The sequence below is a fragment of the Bradysia coprophila genome, unplaced genomic scaffold, assembly GCF_014529535.1.
Source record: "Bradysia coprophila strain Holo2 unplaced genomic scaffold, BU_Bcop_v1 contig_151, whole genome shotgun sequence".
Classification (NCBI taxonomy): domain Eukaryota; kingdom Metazoa; phylum Arthropoda; class Insecta; order Diptera; family Sciaridae; genus Bradysia; species Bradysia coprophila.
Window position 1 is genome coordinate 4913022 of NW_023503423.1, and position 26727 is coordinate 4939748.

A 26727-nucleotide genomic window follows, 5' to 3' on the forward strand; every position below is an offset into this window, starting at 1 on the left:
AGGAGAAACAAGCCAAACTCCTTCCTCACACAAATTGTAGAAGGATGAATTCAGTAGGAGGAAACCAAACTCCTTCCTCACACAAATTGTAGAAGGATGGATTCAGTTGGAACAAATCAAACTCGTTCCTTACACAGTTTGTAGGAGAATGAAAAAAACCAAACTCTTTATTTACACTGTTTGTAGAAGGATGAATTCAGTAGGAACAAACCGAACTCCTTCCTCACACAAATTGTAGAGGGACGAATTTAGTAGGAACAAAGCAAACTCCTTCCTCACACAAATTGTAGAAGGATGAATTCGGTAGGAACAAACCAAAGTCCTTCCTTACACAGTTTGTAGAAGGATGAATTCAGTTGGAAGTTGGAACAAACCGAACAACACCTTTACTCAGTATGTAGAGAAATGAATTCGGTAGGAACAAACAAAACTCTTTCATTGTAAAGTTTGTAGAACGATGAATTCTGTAGGAACAAACCAAAATATTTACTCCTACAAATTGTAGAAATGAGTTTAGTTGTATCAGACTAAACTTCTCCCTCACACAATCTGTAGAAGGATTAAGTAGGAACAAAACACATGCCTGAACCATATGATTCATAAAAGGTTAATATAACTGACTATTTGATCTAATTAATATTCTGTTATAAAGTCGTTAATAATATTTGGTTTCGAAAGCTCTAGAATACGTAATGCGAATAGCATTTTCCTTTTTAAATTATCGTCTGTGCCAATAGTCAAAATTCTATAAGAAAAACTATTGATAGGCGCCTGCCAATAGTCATTTTAATAAAATTTTCACTATTGGCAGGCGCCTGCCAATAGTCATTTTAATAATATTTTGGCTATTGGCAGTCGCCTGCCAATAGTCATTTTAATCAAAGTGACTATTGGCAGGCGCCTGCCAATAGTCATATTAATAATATTTTCACTATTGGCAGGCGCCTGCCAATAGTCACTTCGAATTTAAATATTTGAAATGTTCAAACAATAAATTGTAGGTTTTTAGTTTACGAGTTTAAAGGGTGCAAGGATTTCTCGCTGAGATATGGCATTGTGTGTCAGATCACATGAAAAAAACAAAAATCAGTCTAAACTCATTGAACGATGCGCACAGGAATGCATTTTTCTGAAACATTTTCGTTTACATTTTTGTTATCACAAAAGGAAAGTAGAAAAACGGGCACATTGATTCCTAATCGTTTAAGTCTGCAACCATCAAACGAGCATGCGTGTCGTACTAAATAAAAAATGTTGCGCATTTCACTGAGAAACTTAATAGATATGATTAGAATGTAACGTCGCCACAATGTCTGCAGTGAAATTACAATTTTCTTTGTTTCACTCTATTTTGGATTAATTCCTACGATCGAAATGGACAAACGTGGGATCTCTTTTCGTGGATGATTACTATGTAGGTTGAAAGGCAAGTAGCTCGCTGGTGGAAGAGTCATATTGTATGATACAGTACAGCCCAGGGCCTACTTTTTAGAAACTAATTTCCTGAATTTTTTGAAATTTCTCGAATATTCTCGAATTTCTTAAAATTTCTCGAATTCGAGAAATTCGAAAAACTTCAAGAAACTCGAGAAATTAGTTTCTTGAAATTTCTTGAATTTCTCGAAGTTTCTCGAATTTCTTGAATTTTCTTGAATTTCTTGAATCTCCCGAAGTTTCTTGAATTTCTCAAAGTTTCTTGAATTTCTCGATTTTCTCTTAAAGTTTCTAAAAAGTAGGCCCTGGTACAGCCGCAATGGATGGAACATTCAAATTGCTATAATGTTCTGAAGGAAAAGGTTAAGACAAACAACTCTAACTTGATCACGAAGGCGTTGAGTAGCAACAAAATTTTCGAGAAGCCCATCCACCAACTCAAAAGGGGATGTTTTGATACTTAATACTTTATAATGGAAATAATCCGCTGAACTGTTTAAATGTGGCTACCAGAACCCTTTCCGATTATCGTAGTCTGTTATTTCAGATCCTATAAATTGATGACTGTCTCAAGAAATTGCTAGTCATCTGTTATCGACACCAACGACAAAAATAAGCGATGAGTTATATAGCAAAGCATGTACAGTCGACGTAAGTGAAATTTAGACATGAATTTGCTTAAGCTGTTATGCAGCTGATCCACTCATACAAAGAAAACTGTTTGTCAGTCTTTATGCGGCTACACGTGCGTGTGATTGATTCGTATAAGGAGACGTATGAGCCGTTTTCTTTGTGTATGAGTCAGGCATGAGCGCCGCCGACCGAGCCGCCGCCGGCTATTTTTGAGCAAGCCGCGCCGCAGCCGCGTTGGTGCCAAAAACACGGCTCAAGTCGGCTTGAAACGGCTGGAAAATGAAATAAAGATTTCGAAAGGTGAATGGGTGAAATAATTTTGAAAACCGAGATTCCTGTTGATCCTAAGCAGCTCAAGTACTTTTTGAATTTTTTTTTCAAAATTAAGAAAATTTTGAAAATTTTCTTGAATTTTCATGAATTTTTCCAGAATGGTATATTACGTCCTCGCTTCTAAGTTTGTTGTTTTGGCAAGTATGACCTTTGCGGAACGAGCCGAAGGCGCACAATCAGTTAATTCACAAATTTGAGAAAACTTTATCGATCTTTGCGAATTTTCTCGATTTTTTTTCTTTTCAATTTTTACTTGATTTTTGTGAGCTTTCGATTTCTTCTCGAAAACCATTTTCTTAATGAGTTAAATGAGTGTACTGGAGCATGATTTTCCATTTAGTTCAAGTTTTGAGGCAATAAAACTTGACGTGTTAGTGAACCTTAGACTTAGAGACTTGCTTGTAACAAGACCAGTTTCACTTGCACTTTGAACAACCTAATCTACCTACATTTTCGCTTTCCGCACAATTTCATTTTCATGCTTACTAGTTCATTTTCCATGAATTTATCTAAACGTTTTTATTTTTAAAAAAAGTTAAAAGGAACCTCCAGCCGAGCCGTTTTAAGCCGGCTTAAGCCGACTTTTTCGCCGCCGCCGAGAATTTTTTTTCGGCTAGCCTGGCTATGCCTGGCTCATGCCTGGCTATGAGTGGATCAGCAGCAAAAAAAGCTGAAGCTGAAGTAACGTCCTGTCTAAGTTTAACTGAAGTTCGCTCAGCCTCGTACCGGCTTTCGTAGTGCAATTACGAAAAAAAAGAGTTCCAAAGAGTGTCACAATAGCAAGAATAGTTTGTTCTTGCAGCGTGTTTCGTTCATCTATTAAATAACATTTTCGGATATATCTCTTAGAAAAACCGGGTATAAAACAATTCTCACAAAAGCCTCCATCGAGCAAAGTCAGTCATCTAATTGAGGTAGTGAGGAAAAATCTTGTATGCAAAATCTCACAAAGAAGTCTGAGTTTGTTCGATTGAGACTTTAAGGCTCCATTTCCATTTTTTTACACGAGATCCCAGTACTAGATATAGTTGACGAGACGTCACATTTTTGCGTTTTAAAGAAATTGTTATCTTCAAGCCACGACCTTCAAAAAGTTCATATCGAGTACAGCAATCTAGGATTGCTTAATTGGAGGAACTTTAGACTAATCATACATGGGATGGTATTTCGTATGATAAAATGTGGTCCCGACACCAGTCTGTATAAGGTAAACATTTCGTACAATTTTACGTAGACTTTTTCACTACCACATGTAGGCGTTGAGAATTTTGATCATTTTAAATTTTTTGCGGTAATTTGCCCACCGATTTACTAGGGAAAACTCACACTATCAAATATTACGTATTTCATTTCAGGACCTGTCTAATGGAAAAAGGAAGGAACAATTTTGCTCAGGGCTTATTTTAGAGAATTTAAATTTTAAAAATTCAGAAAAATTTCTGAAAAAATTTCGAACAATTCCGAAACGTTTCCGAAAGAAATTTCAGAACTTTTTCTGAATTTTCAGAATTTCAGAATTAGAATTCTCTAAAATAATTCCTGGTTTGTAAAATGAATATGCGCTCACTGGTTGTTAAAGACGCATTTTGTGCATGTCCTTCGGGCGACAATAAATTTATAGCGACCTGACCCTAGGTGATAATGACACTCACTGAGCTGAGTGTTAATAAGACTCGTGTTAGTATCATTCGGAGAAAAGTTGATGTGAACGTGATGCTCCGTCACCAGGTCAATCCTAGAGCCTGACTGATCTACCAGTAGCACAGTACATATTTGCAATAAATAAAATGCGATGCATCCAATGAAACAAAAAGAAAATGAGAAAAAAAATGATGAAAAGGTTATGCACACACTCGAAACACGATGAGACATGCAGAAATCGCCAGACATATTATCAAACAATCTTTTTTCGATGCGAAAATTTTTTTCAATTAAAATCAGAAAATTGCGAAATCTTCAATTTACGTGTCATAAAAAATGTGAACAAATAAACGTTAGGCGACGATCGTTGCAGGCACCGTTTTTTATTTTATTTCTTCGTTGCATTAATTCAATTAACGGACTGATACGAGTCGGACTGATAAAAGATTGTTAATTATTTTATTGATACGCTGATAAGGTGGGGTACTTCAAACACAAAAATTTTCTTTTCCTTTTCGCGATATCGGATGCATGCGGATTTATAATTGGATTTCGTGAGCAATTTTGCAATTTTCACGTGAAATCTCCAATAAATTCAGACGTAATTTTCGCGAGAAAGGCCTGGCCTGATGATCACGTGGGAATGTAAGATAAAAGAAAACGAAAATTCACTGAATGAGCACTCGTGTGCTTAAAGTGAATTGAGTGACTAGTCAACCTCTCAACGGAATCATTATAAATAGGCGAAAAATAGTGCTAACAGACATGATACTTACACAAAACTTCTCGATCTCGACAACTCCTTGTCCTCAGAATTGTAGCGACTTTCGCCGGTTGCTGCTGATGATTCTGTTGTTCTTTGTGATTGTTCGTTGTGAATGTTGCCTCTTCCATGATTGTGTCGTCTTCTGAATTACACAGTGCCGGTCGACATTTCGACAGGTGAATGGAATCAGATGTGTCTGCAATGACAGAATCATTAAAGAACATTTCTCCTACCGCAGCAGAGAGAGTCAGCTCACCATCGTGAGGTAAAAAGGAATCCCATTGCGAACTGTCCCACGGTTCGGAGAATACCGTCCCATCATCCGAATGCGTGCTGTCAGGGAATAAAATCGACGATGTTGCGTAGCCGGAGTGACCGCGTTCCACATTGTCGTACGACGATATGCGATTATTTTTGCCCATCATTCCGACAGCGCCGCCGTTACCCAACTCTGGTGATGCATTCAGTGGTGTCGAAGACGTTTTCGTCAATTCTGGCAGGTTCAACTCCGGCAATTTACGAGCAATGATTTGGTGGACGGTCAACGATCGTCCAACAAAATCTTTTATCTCAGTTGTCTTTGGTGGTTTGTCGGTTTTCTGATGGTTGCCGGTTTTCCAATTAGCATCGGTGTCGTAGTCGTTATCCTCATTTCCCATAAACTCCCAGCTGCTGTCCAATGGCCATGGATCCAGTCGTCCACGCGCAATGCGATTTTGCTTCTTCAATTCGTCCAGCGATCCCGATATCGGACTCTTTTCAGATTCTATCGGTGATAGAACTTGACAGAACGCTGTTCGCATCGGACCTTTCGATGGTTCGGAATGACGATGTGATGCTGGCAGTAAGACGTTCCGTTGCGAGCGTCTGATGACATTTCCTAAAGCATCGGCTGGTTCGGCGTAGAACGGACTGCCTTGTTTGTTTCGCGAATTGATCGGTGTTTGAACCGGTGTTTCCGAACCGGGCGATGATGTTTCTGATGTTGGTAATTGAAGTCCTAGGTGATTACGAGATTGCTGCATAGAATTCGGTGATTGTCTTAGTTGTTGGTGTTCAATTTTTGAATCGTGCTGGTTTGGTGACTTCTGGCCATCATTCGATTGCTCTTTCGATTTGATTTCGTGGATGATGTTGTTGGCGAAAAAGTTGTGGGACTGTTGAAACGGTGTCAGTGATCCATCGGTAAGTGGTTTCGAAGAAACGGTTGGCTTTGTAGTTGTCGGCGGACTAGAATTGGTTGAGCCTAAGGAACCAGCTGGTGAGAGTAAATTACCGTTTAGCGATGTTATTGTGGCTATTAGAATTTCAGCATTTGATCAGTGTTATGGATTTGTGTTAGTCTGACTGATTTCGTTTCACTTACGAGTTTCCGGCAGAAGATCTGGCCTTTTACCATTTATTCCATCTGGTCGAAAGCTCGACATATGTGGACCGCGCCCGAAGTGAGATGAGCTGTCTGGCGTCCATAAATCTTCGTAGTCACTGATTTTGTCACCCAAAGCACTTCGACAGTACACTTGCGGAGATTCTAAGATATCGGACTCCTGTTCGGAAAGTGAAATTTAGTCGGATACTCCAAACGTCGACACAAATCCAATAACCCACCTGGTAATGCTTCGACTCCTTCCGAGCACGGTGACGACGTGAGCGACCAGTTGGTGTTTCGGCTGAATTTGGAGACAAAACTTTCCGATTATTTTGACTGGAGTCTTTACTGGATTGAGATTGCCATCGCTTTGATCCTTGCGATGAAAGGGTGTCCACTTGAGCCTTACATTCTCCTTCGGGTGACAGTCTCTTCGATATAGTCTGAAACTGATAGAACATTAATTTCGTTCAAAGTAATTGGTAATCGGTCAGTAGCAGTCATACTGTTGTGTTCGAATTGGGTGATGTTACTTCAACAATTTGAGAGTTTTGACTGCCATCAACACTGAATGTTACCGTAGTTGTAACCGTAAAATTATTTGATAGTTGTCCCTCGAGCGGAGTCAATGCTGTTGGACTGTTCGGAGTTGTTGGTTTTGACCATCGTGGTGGGGGTGCCGGTGGCGTACTGCAAAATTGTAATTGTTATTGGATCATAAGGAGACAGATCGATTGTCTGAATGTATTACCGAAACGGAGCCAAATTCAGTGTACTTGGTGGTGTTGGTCTAGTGGTCCTGACCAAATTGTCGTTACTATCAGATCCACTTAATTGCGTTGTGTGTACGAACGACGTCAATTTCTCAATGTCCATGGATCTTCGGTTTATTGCTTTGAACGTACTCGTTTTGCCAATAATGCCACTTCGAGTCGGCTCGATAGGCGACATCGTCAACATTACGCTATCTACTGATTCAGGACTTAAAATCTGTTGACCAGTACTTGTAAAACTACTGAGACTAGAAGCTGTATCCGATGGTGTACCAGCTTGGCTGAACACATTACTCGGTATCGTTGGACTAAAAACATTTCCCACTGGGTGGTTATTATTTGGTGTTACTGCTACGCTTTTCGGTGGATTAATTGTACTGAATACAGTTGTTCCGATGCCACTGGATTCGGTTTTAGAATTTGATTGTATTGGGCTGGTGTTGGCCGATGATGTTGTTGTGGTTGCCGTTGGTTTCGGTGTGGCCATCGGATATCGCCAAAACTCTTGACCAAGTAAAGCGAGTGAAGACAATTGTTGGCGATTTTGTGCCTCGCGTAGGGCTCGTGGTAAGGTTAATTGAACTGGGAGTTCATCACTGGAATTTAATTCAAAATCAATAAACTGTTAGACAAAAGAAAACACTGCATCAACTCACCAGCACTGAGCATAATGTGCAATTAACGCTGGAATCGAATCGAACTTAAATCTAGAGCTTTCCAAGCTTAGCAAACTGTCATTGGATTGGATTAAATAATGTTCAATGTATGGGCCAGTATCTGGTGGTAGACGGACCGATACGGCCATAGTGTTCGTCTGACTCGAGCCGCGAACAACGAAATTCTGGAAGAACATAAAAATGTAAAACAATTTAGTCTGAGAACATCAGGCTGCTTTTTCTAATTTTTTAAATTCGAAAAACAATTCGATTAGTACTCGGAATCGTTGATTTAATTATGTGTATACTGTGTGCTTAGAACTACTTATAATGATGTCACACATCTACTTGAAAATCGTTCAGCTTTAATTTTATTGATGTAAAGCGAATGAGACAATGGAAATGAGCGAAAAATCGATCGAAATGCCGAAATGCATCATAATACGTTTTCGATCAATCGACTCATAATGCATAACAATTCCAGTCTAGAGAGCATTGCATACCATCAAAAATCCCACTCAGCACTAGGTGTTCGCTACAGGTCATCGAACTCTTGGGAGTATTCATTTCAATAATTCGTTTTTAATGGAAAGGAAAATTCTTGATTATGACTAGGACCTAGAGACATCAAATCCAGAACAACATGTCTATCCATATCTGTGAAAACCGGGAACAACATAGATTCAAGCCACTTCATTTCTGTTTCATTCAAACTGATTGAAGTTTCCTGAAATTCTGACTCGTTAAAGGAAAATTTGTGTTTCAAACAGGGACTATTTTGAAGGGAACACTTTCACAAATTTTCTCACATTTTTCATAAATTTCCCAAAAATTATTTCTCGAAAACCTTGGGAAAATGCAGTCCTGATCCACTCATACACACAAATATGTTTTACGTCTTTAAACGGTTTTACCACTAGCACGCGTGTGCGTGTAATAATTTCCCAAGTATAAACAAATAAAGGACTCTTGTTTGTGTGAGTGGATCAGCTGAAAAACAGCTGAGACATAAAGCGTCACTTATTTCAAAGTCGTCGACTGTATGCGAAAATTGATATTAAAAAAAATGGGAAACTGTTCCCTGAACGTTTAAAAGTCGACAAGACGTTTTTCTGACGGAACATTTTCTGATAACTTTCCGAACAAAACCTGTGGACAAACCGATTTTTGGAGGCTAATATATTCTACTGGTTAACTAGTCGCTTAGGATATAAGATCTCAAGAGCTCAAAATAAGTAGAAAAAGACTAAAAACAACTATGGATTCTAATACCCTTTGCGCTAAACTTATGGTACTCGCTGTAATTCCTCAAAACATTGTAAAGTTGGTTGGATGACAAACCAAAAATCGATCGGAGCTAGAATCCTCATCGAAACCAACTTCGCTAACCGGGAATTGATAAAATAAATTGTCAATTCAAATGTGCACAGCCATATCATACATTGTATACGATACACACAGCCGTAACCGAATATATTAATGTAATTCGGTTCAGTCGCAGTAACATCTGTGGCATTGAATCCGATCAGAATAGATACGGTGATTGATTGTTTCATTTCCATATTATTCATTAATTCATTCATTTATCCGAAATATACATGATGTTTGTGGTGATACAGTGCTTTGATTTTCTGCCACAGATTGTCTCGATAAATATTTCGTTCGAAGTATTGTTTCGCTTCGAGGCAGCAAAAATGTGTGTTGCCATCTTGAATGATTTGCCTCTGTGTCAGATTTATGGATAACATGAAGTTGAAAGAATCCCAGATTTATACATAATATTCTCTCAAAGAACCACAAAAAGAATGAGAAGAACTTTTCGATTTTCACAGGCGTCTCGTGCTATTATGCGGAATATGTACATATTCTGCTTATGTAATCAGAAACAAAAAAAAAAATTGATAAATTGCTGAATGAAACGATAAAAAATGGAATGGAATCGAGAGAATTGCGTTACGAAGATTTATATGTATTTGAATGATGTGATGATAAATGCGGATTAAAACACTCCCAGATACATAATCGAATGTCATGGATAACAAATCAATGAGTTGAGTAAATGGCGCGTCGTCGTTTTATTTAAAGATTAAAAATGTTTCGTTCGGACGGAACGTATTGTTTTCCGTTACTCGGAATCCTAAACCAACGAAATATTTTTCCATTTTTCAGATAAATTGAAAATTTAAACTCGTTTCCCCCGAGCACATATAATCCTACTCAATCGTTTCGGAACAAGAAAAAAAATGGGAAAATCTCTTCGAACTTGTACAGAATTCAAAATTCATTATTTACAACCCATCTTCGTACAGAAATGCAATAAACTTTTGCAGTACCATACACCATATCTATATATGATATCATCCCGAGCTGAGTAACAAGATATACAAACAGTTTCTCTTACTTATAACCAGCAATTCATATCGTTCGAAAAAATGGTACGATTCTCGTTCGATCAAACATAAAAATTCTTGAGCAAACTTCAATTACATTTTTATTTCGTGAATCACAGCTCGCTCGTTTCTCTAACTCCTCGAAAATGTGACGCATCAGCAATTTCAAACGCCGGAAATTCATTTGAAGATATTTTTTATTGCAAAAATCTTTTTTTTCTTTTTTTTTCCTATTCTTTTTCGCTCCGGACAGAAATGTATAGATGGGAACAAAAATTCGTATCTTTATTGCACACACATGGTTATACATTCATCGAAAGTTTTGTGGCATATTTAAAATTGTATGAAGAAAATTTTTATTTCCTATGATTGGGATGACTCCCACACTTGGCAATAATATTATTAGATTTTGCAAGAAAAACATCTCCATATCCTTCAAAACTATTTATTTTATCAATTTCAATGTAATAAAATTTACGATTCTGTTTGCCAGTTACTTAACCAACGTCTTCAACGATGTTCTTTTCAAATAAATTTTAACGGTTACAACAACACGAACGTATTCATATAACGTTATTTAATGCGGCAGTTAATTTCTGGAACACATAAATTGGTTTGTTTATTGGCCACAAATGAAGGAGATTCGAGACTGTTGAAATTGATTTTATGCAACTCGCCAAAAACTTTATTTTAAGATACGCGTCTCAGATGGACTCTTCGATTTTATTGGTTACGACCGATGACTCAACGCACTGGTTACACTTCTTTTTATTATTATTTATTAAAATTGAGTGTCAATGAATGGGACTGAAATACTCTTGCTAAATTAACTGTGGAATGTGCAGTGATGCGTTTATTTGCACACTTTCACATGGCATAATTGGATAGGAATGGTTAGAGACGAAGTTGAATGGAATTGTGTGACTGGTGCACTCCAACTTCGGTACGAAAAGGATATTCATGCATCGGTCTAACTTATCGGAAACGATTAGTGTCGACAACAACACAAAGACAATATAAGCTTTGGATAGTAACTTCAATTCCAAAGATGAGGTTTCCTAATTTGTGTCGCAATTTTCTTTTCGATTGAATCCAAAGTGGCTATTTAGAACTTGCAGTCCAGCAACTAGTTAGCAGATTACAGAATCGTCACCAACCCCTCTAGCTTAGGTTTGCAATAGGGCGTATCGAATTTTGCAAATTTTAAGGACCGCGATAGCCTGTGTGCGGAAAACGTATATCATCGAAAATGTCCGGGCATGTGGTTGATGGATCCAATGGATCCATGGAAGAAGTCCACCCGGGCGACTTTAAGTTTCCGAAGGTCATAATTCGGAAAGTTGAGAGTATTTTTGAAAACAATGTTCTAGCGGAATGTAGAGCTTTGAAAACTCTACAAATCTACCGAAGAAACCTATGGTCCAAAAGGTGCCATTGCCAAGATTGCCTAACATCGAAAATGTGACCTTTTGGTTTTTGACTTATATTTCCTGAGAGACAAATGATTTTTTTTAGCCTGTGGTATGAGGTGGTAGAGGAGGTCGAGCACTTCCAGTACACTAGGCATGTCCCGATCGGATATACTCTTGAAATCACTTTTATAACATTTGTGAATGGAATTTTTAAGAGTGCTTTGCTTCGACTTCCCTGTGTACTTTTATTTCCGTTCACAGTCAGAGGTTCACCATCCGAAAATTATTCTTCAAGTCCAGTTGCAGTGACAAATATGGTCAAGTTTGATGTCATTTGAGAGCTATGAAAATTACCTTTCTTTGTGTGTCGTTCTTCTATGACTAATTCCTTTTTCTCTATTGAGAAATATCGCGACTTCATTCGCTTCCGGCAAAAAGGCATGAGTCAGGGAAACTATTCTATTTTCTCATTAATTTATTCTCGGTAAGCAATATAAGCGAAATGAATGTAGTGCAATCAGACTTTCTAATTCTTTTAAATTACAAGCAATTTGTTTCACTGCATAAGAAAACAATGGAGAAAAAACAGCTCGAAAAGAAATAAGCCGACATGCACTTGTGCAAAACATTGCAGACAATGTTCAAGAAAATTAACAAAGACCGGATCACAAAGGACATAAGACCAATAAATAACCTCAAACCGAAACATAATAACTTAACGAACATCCAATGGGCGCTACGTAACACTGTTCGTTCAATTCAAACAGCGGAAAATTGGGAAAAGGAAAACTTTATTTCTTGTTCTCCAAGCGACACAAAATTTCCTCTTTTTTTCCACATATAATATTGCAATCCATTCATTGTGTTATTTGTGTCGTATCTGTGCCTCTCTTTTCCAAACTTTGCTGTTAATGCCAAAATGCAAGAAACAATATTGCATATAGTTGTACGTAACGGGGAGAAAAAATGAAGAAACAAAAACTTCGAAGCAAAAAGAAAGACCGAAAATTGCAGACTTGGGACGAAAAAGTTTGGAAGACAAAAGAGCTTCGAAAGATTTGAGGTTGTAATTTATTTGAATTGTTCCAACATTTTCGTTCATATGAAAATACTCAGTGATGTAAAACTGAGATAAACCATTTTCATTTCCACCATCCATGGCTTGGTATGAATATGTTAAATTGCTTTCGTATAAAATTTATTTTCGAAATGAATTTTCAATTATTCGGTCCGCATATACAATACACTCCCCGGAATTACAATGAATATATCTTTCGTTGTGCATTCGACGCAAAAATGCAATGAATCAAAAAATATTTGCCTAAAATTTGATGACAATAGAAAAAATTGTTCTGGTCCACCCCAAAATATCGTTGCCGCTCGATTTAATTCAATAGTCGATTAACTTCAGTCCGATAACAAAATCATCTTTTTTTAGGGAAATATATAAGTCTGGCTATTATAGGTCATGAGTCATAGGAAAAAATAAATTTATTAATCTGGCAGATATTAGATGAGCCACATAGTTAGAACTGTTGGTATATGACGTTGATAAATAAATCTTTCTTGAGACAAGTGCCATCAATTTTAATTTACAAGACATTCGCCTGGAGGTGCTATTCGCACATTGTGCCAAGAGTCATTCTAGCAGGCCTCTCACTCTAAATTTGGACTCCTTCTTAAGGAATTAAGGAGGTTTTAGCACAAAAATAAGGAGAAATAAGGAAATTGTTAGTTGAAATTAAGGAAAAATGAGGAGAAATTTTTCTATAAAAATCGAAATTATTCTAAGATACAGCAATTAACATCGGAGGTCCGCCTCAGCTTTAAAATAAAAAACATTATTGTTTATTTTGACGTATCGTTTTTGTATAGTTGTATCTTAAAATTCGCTTTTATCACGCACGATGCAAATTTGAATATTTTGAGCGCGTTTAAGGCTTGAATTAGATTCTCAGCAAATCTTAGCTTTAAGTATAGTTTCCACTTAAAAAGAGAACTCCGTTTAGCCTCCGTTTACATGACAGTTGTAAAATAGAACAAAAGAACTGTCACGCAAACGGAGTGAAAATTGAATTTATTTCAATTTTTTACTCCGTTTACTTGACAGTTCTTTTGTTCTATTTTACAACTGTCATGTAAACGGAGGCTAAACGGAGTTCTCTTTTTAAGTGGAAACTATACTTTACTAATTATCACTGTACGTGCGCTTCAAAATTCAAAATAAAGCGCTTCACTGTTTATTTTGACGTACCTATCGTTTTTGTAGGGTGGCTGTTTTCAATTAGTTTTCGATGCGACAAAATTTTTGAAATTTAAGACGTACTTTCGGCATGAATTCTTACTTTACCCCACCCTCAAGTTTAAAAACTTGCTGGATTAGATTTGGATCTTATTAACTGCAAAAGCTGTTGTTTGTTATCCCGTTCGAATTTCGAAAAAATAATAAATTGGTGAAAGTATAAAAGTAAAAATTTGAAAGAAGTAAATGTAAATAAGGCTTAAACCCATGAGGACGCATGTTTGAGACAATGTTAAGGGTGATTTATATGTTAAATCAAATAGTTCTACTCGAGCCGAGAGGTGGCGTGGAACCACAAAAATATAATGTTAAACCAGTCTTGTTGGAATGATCATGAGCTACGACACCACCTTTTTATTAGAGTTCTTTGTGTTAAATAATAAAAATTGTCATTATTGCCGCGCATCGATTTTTTTTCTTAATTTTGATTTCCGTCGATAAAATTTGCGGAAAATAAGGAAAATAAGGATTTTTAATAAAATAAGGAGAAAAATAAGGAAATAAGGAAATGTGAGAGGCCTGCTCTAGAATACTTAGCTATTCGAACATTGAGCCAATAGCTAAAGTGAATATTCGCACAATTTGCGAATAGCTTCTACCGTTAATAGTTCATTTACAGACACTTAACTTTGCGTGGCGAACAGAGCCTATTTTAAGGGTACAGTCGAAGAAATTTAGTTTTCGGGTTTTCCAAAGATATTAATCTTATTTAACCCACACTTTATCCCACAACAATGGAATCCACAAATTTAAATTTAGTTAATACAGCGGTCACAATGACGGCGCTGCAGTCACGATTTCAAAATGTGATATAGGGTGGATAAACTAAATTTTGGTTTTAGCTACATTTTCGCTTGGTTTTTAATTATTACATTAGGCTTCTAAATTAAGAATATCTTTATGCAATATAAAACGTTTGAGTTTGAAAAAAGAGGTTTTGTATCAGTGAACAATATAGGAAAACGTTCAGTACGTCTCAACAAACAAGAGAACGTAAAACATATTTGTACATTTAGCCACCCTACGTCCGTCATCGCTTCTATTGTCTTCAAAAACATATTGTGTGCTTGTCATGATAATTATCAGACGTTTGTTTATTTATGTGTCTCATCTAAAATGCTCGCCAGCAAAATTTTGATCATTAAATTCAACGACAAAATTGATCTAAATGTTAAAATAATTGTGAATAAAAGTGAAGTTACTGTGGTTTTGTTTTCTCCTCATAAAGGAATTTGCATCAGTTCGATGTTAAGTGCGGAGCACCATTAGAAAAAAAACTTGTCGCTTAAGAATGGTCAAAAAGTTGCTGGACGCAGTAGCTACAACTAATGCTTTGCAGGATATAGAATAAAAATTAGAGAAACGCCAAGAGCCGTCCATTTGAAATCTTCATCATCATCATTTCAAGCAGGGACTAAAGTAAGGAACAAGTGTGTAGGCAATTGGCGACAGTGCCCCTCAAAGAGGCGACACTGCCGTCGACATTTACCACCACAGCAATTTCACTGTATTTATGGCGAAACCGTTTTTCTAACTGAGGAGCATTTTTACAGCATTTGACCTCCCCCTACGGCTCCAATCACCATGCAATTAATGCTTCGACTGAACTCAACAAATTTAACCAATAAATTAACAACAAAATTTGCGTCACGAATGGCAATTGTTGAGGAAACTACACCATTTTCAAGAAAATTTTAGGATAAAACCTCAGAGCGAAGTACTTGATTAGGCTCACGATGTGTTTTATGACACACGGCCTGCGGCCTCGTGTCTTAATTACACATCTATAGCCTAATGAAGTACTTCGCAGTCGATGTCATAAATAACTATTAAAGAAGAAAACCGAATCATTCGTTAAATTTTCTGAGTTCAGACGCAGAATGCGACACCATTAGCGGTCATGAGTTCCAAAGTTTGAATTACCACGCCAAAATTCTAACTTCAAGTTTGCAGATCTATCTAGATATTTCCCGGTCAGTTCTTCCCGCTGCGCTGAAAGAAACGTCTTCACCAGAACCCGATGAATTATAACTACTTCTGGTCAGAAGATTGCCTGTAGGCTGCACGAACCAAGAAATTTAAAAATTTCGCCTGCGTCGCATTTTTCCTTTTAATGTTTTTATATACCTAAATAATTATTGGCTCGAATCAGAGTTTCATTTATACTTGAAGAGTTGTGCAGTTTACTCTTTTTGTATCATCGAAAGTCAGTATTAAAAAAAAATACCTAGGAACCGAAAAGTGCGATTTATGAACATCTGTCTATTTTGGATAAATTCTGGTGTGTCAGTCTATGCTTCACTAACATAGACAGATTTTTGAAAATTAGATTTGACAAGATGTGGCTACACCGAAAAAAATCCTTATTTACGTCCCTGATTTCAAGTGAGGCTTTTTTTAAACGAAACGGGGGTTCGCTCTCAGATTTGGATCGGAACAACATTCCTTTTCGCTAAAGCTCGTAGCCGTCGTGAATCAAGATTCCCGTGAAGAATCGCCAAAAATAAAAAATCGGCAAGGTGTGAAGAAACGCCGACAGAAACAAATAATGATAAATTTGTCTTTGTTGCGTTTCTTCACACTTTGGCAATTCTTCGTGGTGATTAAACAAATCAACCACAATGATTTTGTTCAATCCTTGGAAATTTATCCTTTTACGAAAGGTATCGTATTTGGCGGTATTTGTTCGATGCTAGTGAATCTATCCTTTTATAAAGGTTACGAAATGCTGCCTGGTTCGATCCTAAGGAAACTCTTATTTTACGTCAGGTAAAGTAAAGGCATCTTGTTCGATCCTGGGAAATTCATACTTTAACGAAAGATCCCGAGGAAACTATCATTTTACGAAAGATAATGTAAAGACATTTTAAAAACGTATTTTTACACTTTGGCGTTTCTTCACACTCTGGCGATTTTTCTCTTCTTAACACTCTATCGATTCTTCTTGGCAATTCATCATTATGGTTGATTATGGTTGATTCGAAAACTCAACAAGAAAAATCGTCATATTGTGAAGAAAAACCAAGAAATATCGCCCAATAGTAAAGAAACTCCAAGGATCATAGAGAATTGAAAATTTGTCTTTATGGCGTATCTTCACACTTCTGAGACTTTTCTTGATGATTTAACAAATCAACTAAATATGATGAATTGTCAAGAAAAATCGCCAAAGTGTGAAGAAATTCCAAAATATGACAAATCACCAAACAATACAATATTGTAGATTTGACTTTGACGATACTTCAGTGCTGTGTGGTGTGGATGGATACACTTCCAGAAGATTTTTTTTTAAAGCAACACTTAGTCCAACTTTCTATTTATTTACTGTACCGCATATCATATAATTCCTCTTGTGTTTATCTGTGTTCTACGAAGCCAAAATATAATTTCGGACTACAAGTAAACCGTCTCGACTGTCCAGTAGTTATTTTCCTAATGAATGCAAAAAGGCTATTTCAACACTAGTTAGGAAAACATAATTTTTATGTGAATGTTTCTGAGGTTTTCCATCTTAATATTTTCATTAAGTTACAAATGATCCACAGAAAATTTTATTACTCTAGAACGAGGTCGGAAATACAATAAAATAAATAGAAAACCGATTCGGAAATTGTACTTCTGTTTGATATTAAAATTCTTTGGAAATCGTAACAGCAAGCATAATTGCATGAGCAGGCATTTATAAATCATGAACTTTGAAGTTCGTCATATATTCATATTCTTATCTTATTCCTGGCCAGATTCTGTTTTCATGATTGAGCTCAATCATGAGCTTCACTTATACAAAGAGTTGAATTTATTTACTATGCCAACTTGTAATTTTGCAAAAAGAATGTTCCGAATGATACAAGCGAACTTCCGTTTCGTTTAAAAAAAAAGCCTTTAGTTGAAATGATGATGATGAAGATTTCAAATGGACGGCTCTTGGCGTTTCTCTAATTTTTATTCTATATCCTGCAAAGCATTAGTTGTAGCTACTGCGTCCAGCAACTTTTTGACCATTCTTAAGCGACAAGTTTTTTTTCTAATGGTGCTCCGCACTTAACATCGAACTGATGCAAATTCCTTTATGAGGAGAAAACAAAACCACAGTAACTTCACTTTTATTCACAATTATTTTAACATTTAGATCAATTTTGTCGTTGAATTTAATGATCAAAATTTTGCTGGCGAGCATTTTAGATGAGACACATAAATAAACAAACGTCTGATAATTATCATGACAAGCACACAATATGTTTTTGAAGACAATAGAAGCGATGACGGACGTAGGGTGGCTAAATGTACAAATATGTTTTACGTTCTCTTGTTTGTTGAGACGTACTGAACGTTTTCCTATATTGTTCACTGATACAAAACCTCTTTTTTCAAACTCAAACGTTTTATATTGCATAAAGATATTCTTAATTTAGAAGCCTAATGTAATAATTAAAAACCAAGCGAAAATGTAGCTAAAACCAAAATTTAGTTTATCCACCCTATATCACATTTTGAAATCGTGACTGCAGCGCCGTCATTGTGACCGCTGTATTAACTAAATTTAAATTTGTGGATTCCATTGTTGTGGGATAAAGTGTGGGTTAAATAAGATTAATATCTTTGGAAAACCCGAAAACTAAATTTCTTCGACTGTATTTATTCCCTAAAATTCCTTAATTTTTTAGTAATTTTTTTGACTTATTTACTTCTAAGGCCACATATTGAAGAACTCCTGGATTTTTTCGATGTTTTCGACCATATGTAAGCCAGTCAAAAATTTTTGAAGATTTACGAATTCCCTAAAATTAGCCCTATGGTAGAGAAGGATAGTTGTTAAAAATGTCCGGATTGTTCATAGTCTTTCAGACTAAAAGACGTGTGTGTCTTTCGAATGATAAAGAAATCAACCGCTCATCATTTACACATTCAATAAACGCTTAACAAAATCCAACACCAACAGTTTTCCCGATATGGTAGAAGCGTTCTGCACGAAAGAAACGCTGTCTTTTAAAGGTTTTTACGAATTTCACATTATTCCATTTCCTTTGCCAACAAACAAATATAAGCAAAAAAAACCGCACAAGTTCATTACCATGTGATATCAGTGCATTTTGTTTCGGTCCCCAAACCGTTAACGATGTCATTACCCTTTTATTATCCTTCCCTGGTTCATTGTAATACCATACCATGGAATATATTTAAAGTATACAAATAAGATGCAAATATCGTGCATGACAAGAATTTGCCACCCCACACACTCACACTCACACACACACACACACATACCCATACAGACACGAAATGGGAAGTCACGTTCGAATTTAATATTTGGATCTCAATTTAAATCTATGGTAAATTCCGAAATTTGAATATTTCATTTATGATTTCGCATAAATGTTGGTAATTTTATTCAAATTTCGACTATTATACAACGGTTGGAGGATATCCGTAGATCATTTTCTCTCGTTTCCCAGCCAACAATACGAGCGCTTACGGTTTTATTAAATTAATAAATTTTAGCGATATAAATTACCGCATCATACCACCCACATCGGTCACAACAGTTCCATATCCTATATTATAAAACATTTTACCATTTTCAACAACAAAATGTCATCCGTATCATTTTCGGCGCATCTATCACAACCATGTAATACTCCATATAGCATGGGAACAGTTTTCGGGCCACAAAAAGCCAATAAGAACTGATTTATTTGTCATTTGTTTTGTTTTGACATTATGTCGTTATGAACATTATTTTTACCGAACCGAAAAAAGCACAACAATATTATGCGCCCCACTTATGCGAACATGGGCATACGCAATGTATAAAATGGGAAATGTGTGTATTTCACCATTAAGTGCTCTTTCAAGGTAAAGTTATGGTGGTCCAATGGTATCTGTATATGAGTGATGTCTCTCGTTTTTTAGGATTTAATGTCGAGGCAGTTAGGTTAATAAATATGGAAAACTCGCAGAGTGGTTCCCATGGGGTAGATTTGTGAAGGTTTATTATTGAAATTCGTTTTTAAATTTTATTGTTTTCCCAAAGAAAATGTGATGTCTGAGTGGGGCATTACTTTTTTGTCTCTTTATGCACTGTTTTATGTGCATTCAAAATTTATGGCCGTTCTACGTAAGGTGAGTGGGTGAACGCAAATGTTGGTCTGACATTTGCATATAGCTCGGCCAAAATATGTATACCGAACCGCAATGAAAAAATGACAACTTACTCATTCGAATAGTCAGACTTTGTGTGGCTTGATGTGTCATCTGTTATCGAAAATAAACAATAAGCTCTGCTTGTCGCAATCTTATGCAAAAACTAAGATACACGGCTGAAGTAATGGCCGAGGAGAAACTAAAAGGGTCGAACAAAGGATAGCCTCAGTGCTCAGTTGCGGTTAAAGTAACTACCTCGCAGTCAAACCAAACCATGTTAAAACGAATGAAGTAAAAGATTTTATTTCAATCTGTCGAAAATACTGCGGTCAAAAGAGGCAACAGATTCAATAATAATATTGATGATATGCTGACCATCCGTGAAAGGTTAATAATACAACTCACACTAAGTTTGGCACAAAGAAGAACTAGGTTTTTCACATCATAAAGTCACCTTTCAGAATAGCTGACGACCAGCAACGACAAGTATGAGCAATGAACTCAGGTTGACGTGGTATTTGATAGTGAAAGGTATGTTAAAACGAATGAAGTAAAAGATTTTGTATCACACACTGTTTTAGGTTTCAAACAATAGAAGTAGCAGATTTAACTGATTTATGATAGACAAATGCTAATAAAGCCAATTAATTTAGTTTTTCAGTCTCAAAATTAGAATATTTTTCTGCCGAAAGTTCAGTCCCTTATGCAAATTACGGCAGTTTTTGTGATCTTATTTTTTGCCAATAATTATTGTGCTATTGCGCTAATAATATCCTTGAATCAGCACCGAGTCCACTTCAGAATTCAACCTCTCATGCAACGCATATGATGCGATATAAATTGATCGTTGTATTTGCTAATTAGGTTGCTGTATTTTAAATAGAAGCAAACACTGCAACATATTCATGTTAAATAAATGCTCGAAATGTTATGCTAGAAAGCATATCGAAGAGTTTAAATACTTTCAAAACCGTATCCATCATCTCATACTATAATTTCATTTCAACAATTTCCAGCAATTAATTAACCCAGAAAACAAACATATCTCGCACAATTTATCACGATTAATTTTTCCACAATTCAATTAGAAAATAGTTTGCGTTCGACTAGAATAACAAGCAGACTATAATACTCAATACTGAACTCACAACTCACAGCCTTAACTCTTAAATAATTTCATTTATTAACCAAACAAACCAATGCGATAATTATCATGATGATTGAGTGCGTTGACTCTGCGAATTTGCACAGCACATAGAATCGGATAACGAAACACAAGAGAAAAAGAAAGTCCCTGGGTTCATATTTAACACATACAACGGTTCGTATTGAAACAATTTCCCATTTTTACCACAACTGGCAATGGAAGTAAAACGATTTTATGTCTTTATTTTCGCTGCAGTAAAGGAAACTCTTTCATGGACGTACGTCTATAAAATTAATCAGAGATACTTCATTATGATAATAATTTTAGGAAATGGCTTATCTAATGGTTTACATGTGAATGCTTGGATGCACACAAACATACGATGTTATAAATGGTCTTGGATGTGGGTTATCTTACAAAAAGTGAACTTGAATGAAGGATATTTTGTCGATACAAATGAGGGATAACACATTTTTGCGATTATAGTTTATGATCTTATTTGCTAATGGATGTACTTATGTGGTATAATGGTTAACGATGTTATGCGCTGTGACGTTATTACACACTTCAAATTTAACTTATTACTTGAAATGACATCGAAAGGGTTCGGAACTCAGTTTAATTTTAGTTTGACGAACAATGTACAATGTTCACATGGTTCATTCAAGATTTGAGTGTAGCAATTAAGGCCATTTAAGCGTCGACATCTTCAGTTATGGCTTCATTATTCATCAAAAGATGAACGATGCATTGAGTACGAGCGATGAATTTGTAAAATGTCTCCAATCCTCCAACATGCAGATTTAGATCTTCAGTTTAACTGACACAGATTAACCAACCAAACATCAAAGTTATGTTTGTCTGACTAAATTGAAATTAAGTTAAAGTCGAGAATTGGCAGAATTGCTCAGAATTTATAGACATAGATAAAACAAATACATAAGATACGTTGATGGTAAACATGGAAGACCTCATTGAAGTGAAATTACACAATCTGTTGAGACTCTCCACTCGAAGATGGATTAACTTTATAAAAATGGCTAGTCATGCTGACACTCCGACAATGGTAGATGATTAGCTCTAGCTAGTGTCTTTTTACATAACAAAATACATGATAAAAGTTATTTTAATTTCAGATCTAATTTCGAACCGTTGTTACATTACTAACCGCATGTATATGTAGCCAAATCGTGTATATTTTATGCCAGTAATACAGGCCATTGTGCACTGATATCACTTGTTTCTAGCATTTATACACGTTTCGTGCCACCTACACATACATGTGTCCGTTGTATTCTCTTATAACTCAGTGTCCATTATTTTTGTATATGTACTGAATGTCGACATCAATTCGATGCCATCTAAATGTACAGTTTAGAGATTTGAAGTGAAATTATAGGAGAAATTGAATCAAGGAATTTAAATCTGAAATAAAATTTTGGTGCCACGACTGGGACCCGAACCCAGAATCTCCACCTTGCCGGGGTGTTGCTCTAACCAATCTGTACATTTAGATGGCATCGAATTGATGTCGACATTCAGTACATATACAAAAATAATGGACACTGAGTTATAAGAGAATACAACGGACACATGTATGTGTAGGTGGCACGAAACGTGTATAAATGCTAGAAACAAGTGATATCAGTGCACAATGGCCTGTATTACTGGCATAAAATATACACGATTTGGCTACATATACATGCGGTTAGTAATGTAACAACGGTTCGAAATTAGATCTGAAATTAAAATGTCCACGGTAGCTCAATTGGTTAGAGCAACACCCCGGCAAGGTGGAGATTCTGGGTTCGGGTCCCAGTCGTGGCACCAAAATTTTATTTCAGATTTAAATTCCTTGATTCAATTTCTCCTATAATTTCACTTCAAATCTCTAAGTTCTAGATTATTCAGTAACTATTACTGATAACATATTCAATTATCTTAATCATTCGAGGTATTCTCGTTGTCCTATGCGATCAATGCATTCATGTGTTGATAGCGGTATCACTGTACATTTAGATGGCATCGAATTGATGTCGACATTCAGTACATATACAAAAATAATGGACACTGAGTTATAAGAGAATACAACGGACACATGTATGTGTAGGTGGCACGAAACGTGTATAAATGCTAGAAACAAGTGATATCAGTGCACAATGGCCTGTATTACTGGCATAAAATATACACGATTTGGCTACATATACATGCGGTTAGTAATGTAACAACGGTTCGAAATTAGATCTGAAATTAAAATGTCCACGGTAGCTCAATTGGTTAGAGCAACACCCCGGCAAGGTGGAGATTCTGGGTTCGGGTCCCAGTCGTGGCACCAAAATTTTATTTCAGATTTAAATTCCTTGATTCAATTTCTCCTATAATTTCACTTCAAATCTCTAAGTTCTAGATTATTCAGTAACTATTACTGATAACATATTCAATTAACATGATAAAAGTATTGAAGTAATAGATTTTCCGCTAGTAAATAACAAATGAAGTAACAGATGTAATTTGTTGTGTTACGGTTGCCGTTTCTAAAACGTTAACGCTTTTCGGTTTAACATAAAATTTTAGCTGGAACCTACAAAGTCGACCGACTCATCTCTAAATCAACCTTCTCATTGTCCATGTGTGTGTGAACGATCTTAAACAAAACCTCAAAGCCATCACGTACTTTAAAAGAACTTTTTTTTTTAAATCTCGTACACTCTACCGTTCTCACACCCGCCCAGAACACTTCGTTTATTATTTATCATATTGATCGACCTATATTCATTAGAAAATTTGTTAAAATCAATTTTATCTGAGCTTTGCATAATAAATGAACAAAGAAAATTCAATCAATTGGAATAATGTTTAAAAATGTGCTCAAAGGTGAAACGATTACGTTCAACTGAAAGCCATAATAAATTCATTTTAATGCCCCCATGGACATACAGGGGAAAAAATCACATGATGATAGTGTCTCCATTAACCAGTAAATGTAGGCAGCGGAGTACTTCGTCAAAAGTAAGTAAATTTCCCATATAATTGCACTAGAAACTTGTCGAACCCATTTATTAATCCGCTTATTAATTCATGATCCTCTCAATTTTGAAAATTTGATGGGCTTTGTTATTAAAATGCTTCACAAATTGCTGGTTTTAAGAACTTTAATGCCGCAAACAAAAACACTTCGCACATGAGTGAAGCATAAAAGCCATGGAAATAACATGTCTGGCAATAATTCAAAATCGATAATTTTCAACGAGCTAAAGTTCTTTTTACTACGAAAAATTAAATGGGAACAAATTATGAAAGCTTCATTCATTTTCGAATGTTTTTAAAGTGCGCTTTGATGTTTACAGAGAAAATAAATGAGCGCAGGTGGGGGATGTATGCATTATGCAGGCAAGTGTCGCTTTTAAGTCTTTCTTTTTCCGATTCGAGTCGTACTTATAGGAATTGTTCAATTTCCAACTTCAAAAGAAATACACTCACCCCCTCTTCTTTTCCTTGCAATAAATGTACGGCACCAGATCTTTGAATACCAGGCAAGAACCACACAGGGTGTGTACGAAGTAGCCGTTCGACAAGAGATAAATCACACGGTGGGCTAGTTGAATCGGCTGATGTTTCACTAGATGTTTCACCTTCGGCCAAGACACCGCCATCAGAACTGGATACCAAAGATGCATGAGACTGAAAAAGAAGATTCGAAAGTTAAATAAAACGGTAAAAAAACTGTAAAAATTAAGTGGGCGGATATCATTTTCGGAGGCACAGTTACCCGAAATGATCCTGAATCCTATTCTCCTACATATTCCGAACAAAATAACCAAAGAATCAAATGTCCATTCAAACCGAACCTGTCGTACGTGATACAACAAGTCATTAAATCCGATTTGTTGATTTTCTACGAAATCGAATTAAAATTTCTCGAGATAATCCCTAGCAAACCATTGCAGTTCGATATACTGAACACGGGCAAGTGTACAAAATGCAAACAACATGCCATTTTATCGGCTAACCCCGACTATCACTTCACATTGCAGCCATAAAATCCAACAGCATATTACTTAAAGTCCATTTTAAGTTGCATTTTAAACATTAAATCCCTTTATATGACTTTACGTGTATTCTAGCTGTACTATGCACTTGGTTTTTTATACCTATATACATCCACATTCTACACCCATCTGTACCACCCATACATGACAACACAAGCTCTTTTTCTCTGGAAACTTGTTCTTTACATCACACAAACGTACCCAGCACATTTCCTTTACTTTACATACCTTCAGGCTACAGAATCAAACCCAAAACACTGCTACATCGCTTTAAGTAAATTTTATGGACTCTCTCTCTGGCAAAATAATAAAATAATAAAAAAGTGCCATTGGGAATGAGGGTGGTTATTTGAAAATTGTTTCCACTTTTGTTTCAGAAGACCGTTTTTTTATGTGCTACAGCTTGAGCATTAAAACACTGCAGGCGATTTTCATTCCATCCTTGAACAGTACGGAATATAAGGAATGCGTTTTATACAAATTATCCGTGGATTCACGCAACGTTTCGAAATAATCAAAGTTGATTCTGTTAAGTTTGAGTTTTGTTTCATGAAAAGAAAACTTTTTCGGATTCTTCTTTTTTTTAATTTTCCGATTGGGGATAGCAGAGATCTAATTTAAAAAAAGCAAGTTTGATGCGATGCGACGGTAAGGAATAAAAAAAACCGTAGAATTATGCTGGAGATTAAAATTAAACAAGAAAATAAGAGAGTGTTGATTGCTGTGCCTAAAAAAACATTTCTGATTTCAGCGCTAGAGCGACAGCGCAGGGTCAAAATATTTTGCGGGGTTGATAGCTTTAATTATAAATTTAGCAATTAGGCAATGAAATGAAATTGTTGATGAAGTTACAAATTATAAGGCTTAATCTTGCCTGCTGTCTCTTTTTTTTGCGTTCAAATTTCTACTCACACCCCGAGTTTTAACATTAGGAGGAACCGATTTTAACAACTTGAAAATCCATACCCAGTGTCATTTGTAGCTTGTCGAGTCTATAGTCTAACTTTTTCGTGTGAGACAACACAGCTGTTTCCTACACACGAATTTTCGGTTTATCGTAAACTATAAAGTCACTGAAAGACATCCTCCTTCAATGCTACTCCACGTTCCTCTGAAGGAATATCAAAATCGTACTTTTTGATTAAATTTTTGGAATCAACGTACCTAAATTAGTCTAAGAATATAACCCTCTTGTCGTTCCTATAAAGGCATGGGTGAAGGAAAATGCATCTGGTACATCGGTCCATCGACCCTATCTGTTCTTGTGGTCTGGCACCTGAGACTGGTGTAAGTACATGTCCTTAGGGATTGTCCACTTTACTCCAATCTCAGGTTTCGCACCTTCGGGTATTATGAACTCCAAGATGAGGATCTACCATCATTAGATGGCGAGTGTCTTAACAACATTTTATCGAAAAGAGGGAATATCGATCAGAGGATTTTCGAGCTGGGTTCCTGCTTCTTCTTTTTCCTGCCTCTCAATTGAAGAAGCTTCCCAAAACTCTAATCTATCAATCTATCTATCTAGTACATCTTTTGTTGACCTTTGGATGGTTTTACTTAGCAGAAACACCCTTCACAGTTCACTATAACCCGAAGTTATTTTTAAACAGCTATGCGATAATACTATCGGAAATTCAAACGTTATGATGCAGTTAGATTTGTCTCGGTAAATCCATCC

At 36.2% G+C, this 26727-nt stretch overlaps 1 protein-coding gene and 1 long non-coding RNA gene across 8 annotated transcripts in view; one reads left to right on the top strand and one right to left on the bottom strand.

Moving 5' to 3' along the window:
- The window catches only part of LOC119074555 (protein sprint), a 167043-nt gene that overhangs the window by 11188 nt on the left and 129128 nt on the right, over positions 1 to 26727 (bottom strand). For 6 of the 7 annotated variants that reach the window (XM_037180745.1, XM_037180744.1, XM_037180746.1 and 3 more), the window contains 8 exons: positions 24478 to 24678; positions 7606 to 7790; positions 6928 to 7545; positions 6683 to 6866; positions 6416 to 6625; positions 6174 to 6354; positions 5064 to 6104; positions 4818 to 5003 (listed from right to left, as the gene is read on the bottom strand). In XM_037180745.1, the coding sequence (XP_037036640.1) occupies positions 4818 to 5003; positions 5064 to 6104; positions 6174 to 6354; positions 6416 to 6625; positions 6683 to 6866; positions 6928 to 7545; positions 7606 to 7790; positions 24478 to 24678 (2806 nt within the window). The remainder of the gene's footprint in view (positions 1 to 4817; positions 5004 to 5063; positions 6105 to 6173; positions 6355 to 6415; positions 6626 to 6682; positions 6867 to 6927; positions 7546 to 7605; positions 7791 to 24477; positions 24679 to 26727) is intronic. The other variant, XM_037180743.1, reaches the window with a different exon arrangement.
- LOC119074717 lies at positions 22567 to 22881 on the top strand. The gene is made up of 2 exons (XR_005087221.1): positions 22567 to 22602; positions 22710 to 22881. It is a non-coding gene; the product is annotated as an uncharacterized LOC119074717 (long non-coding RNA).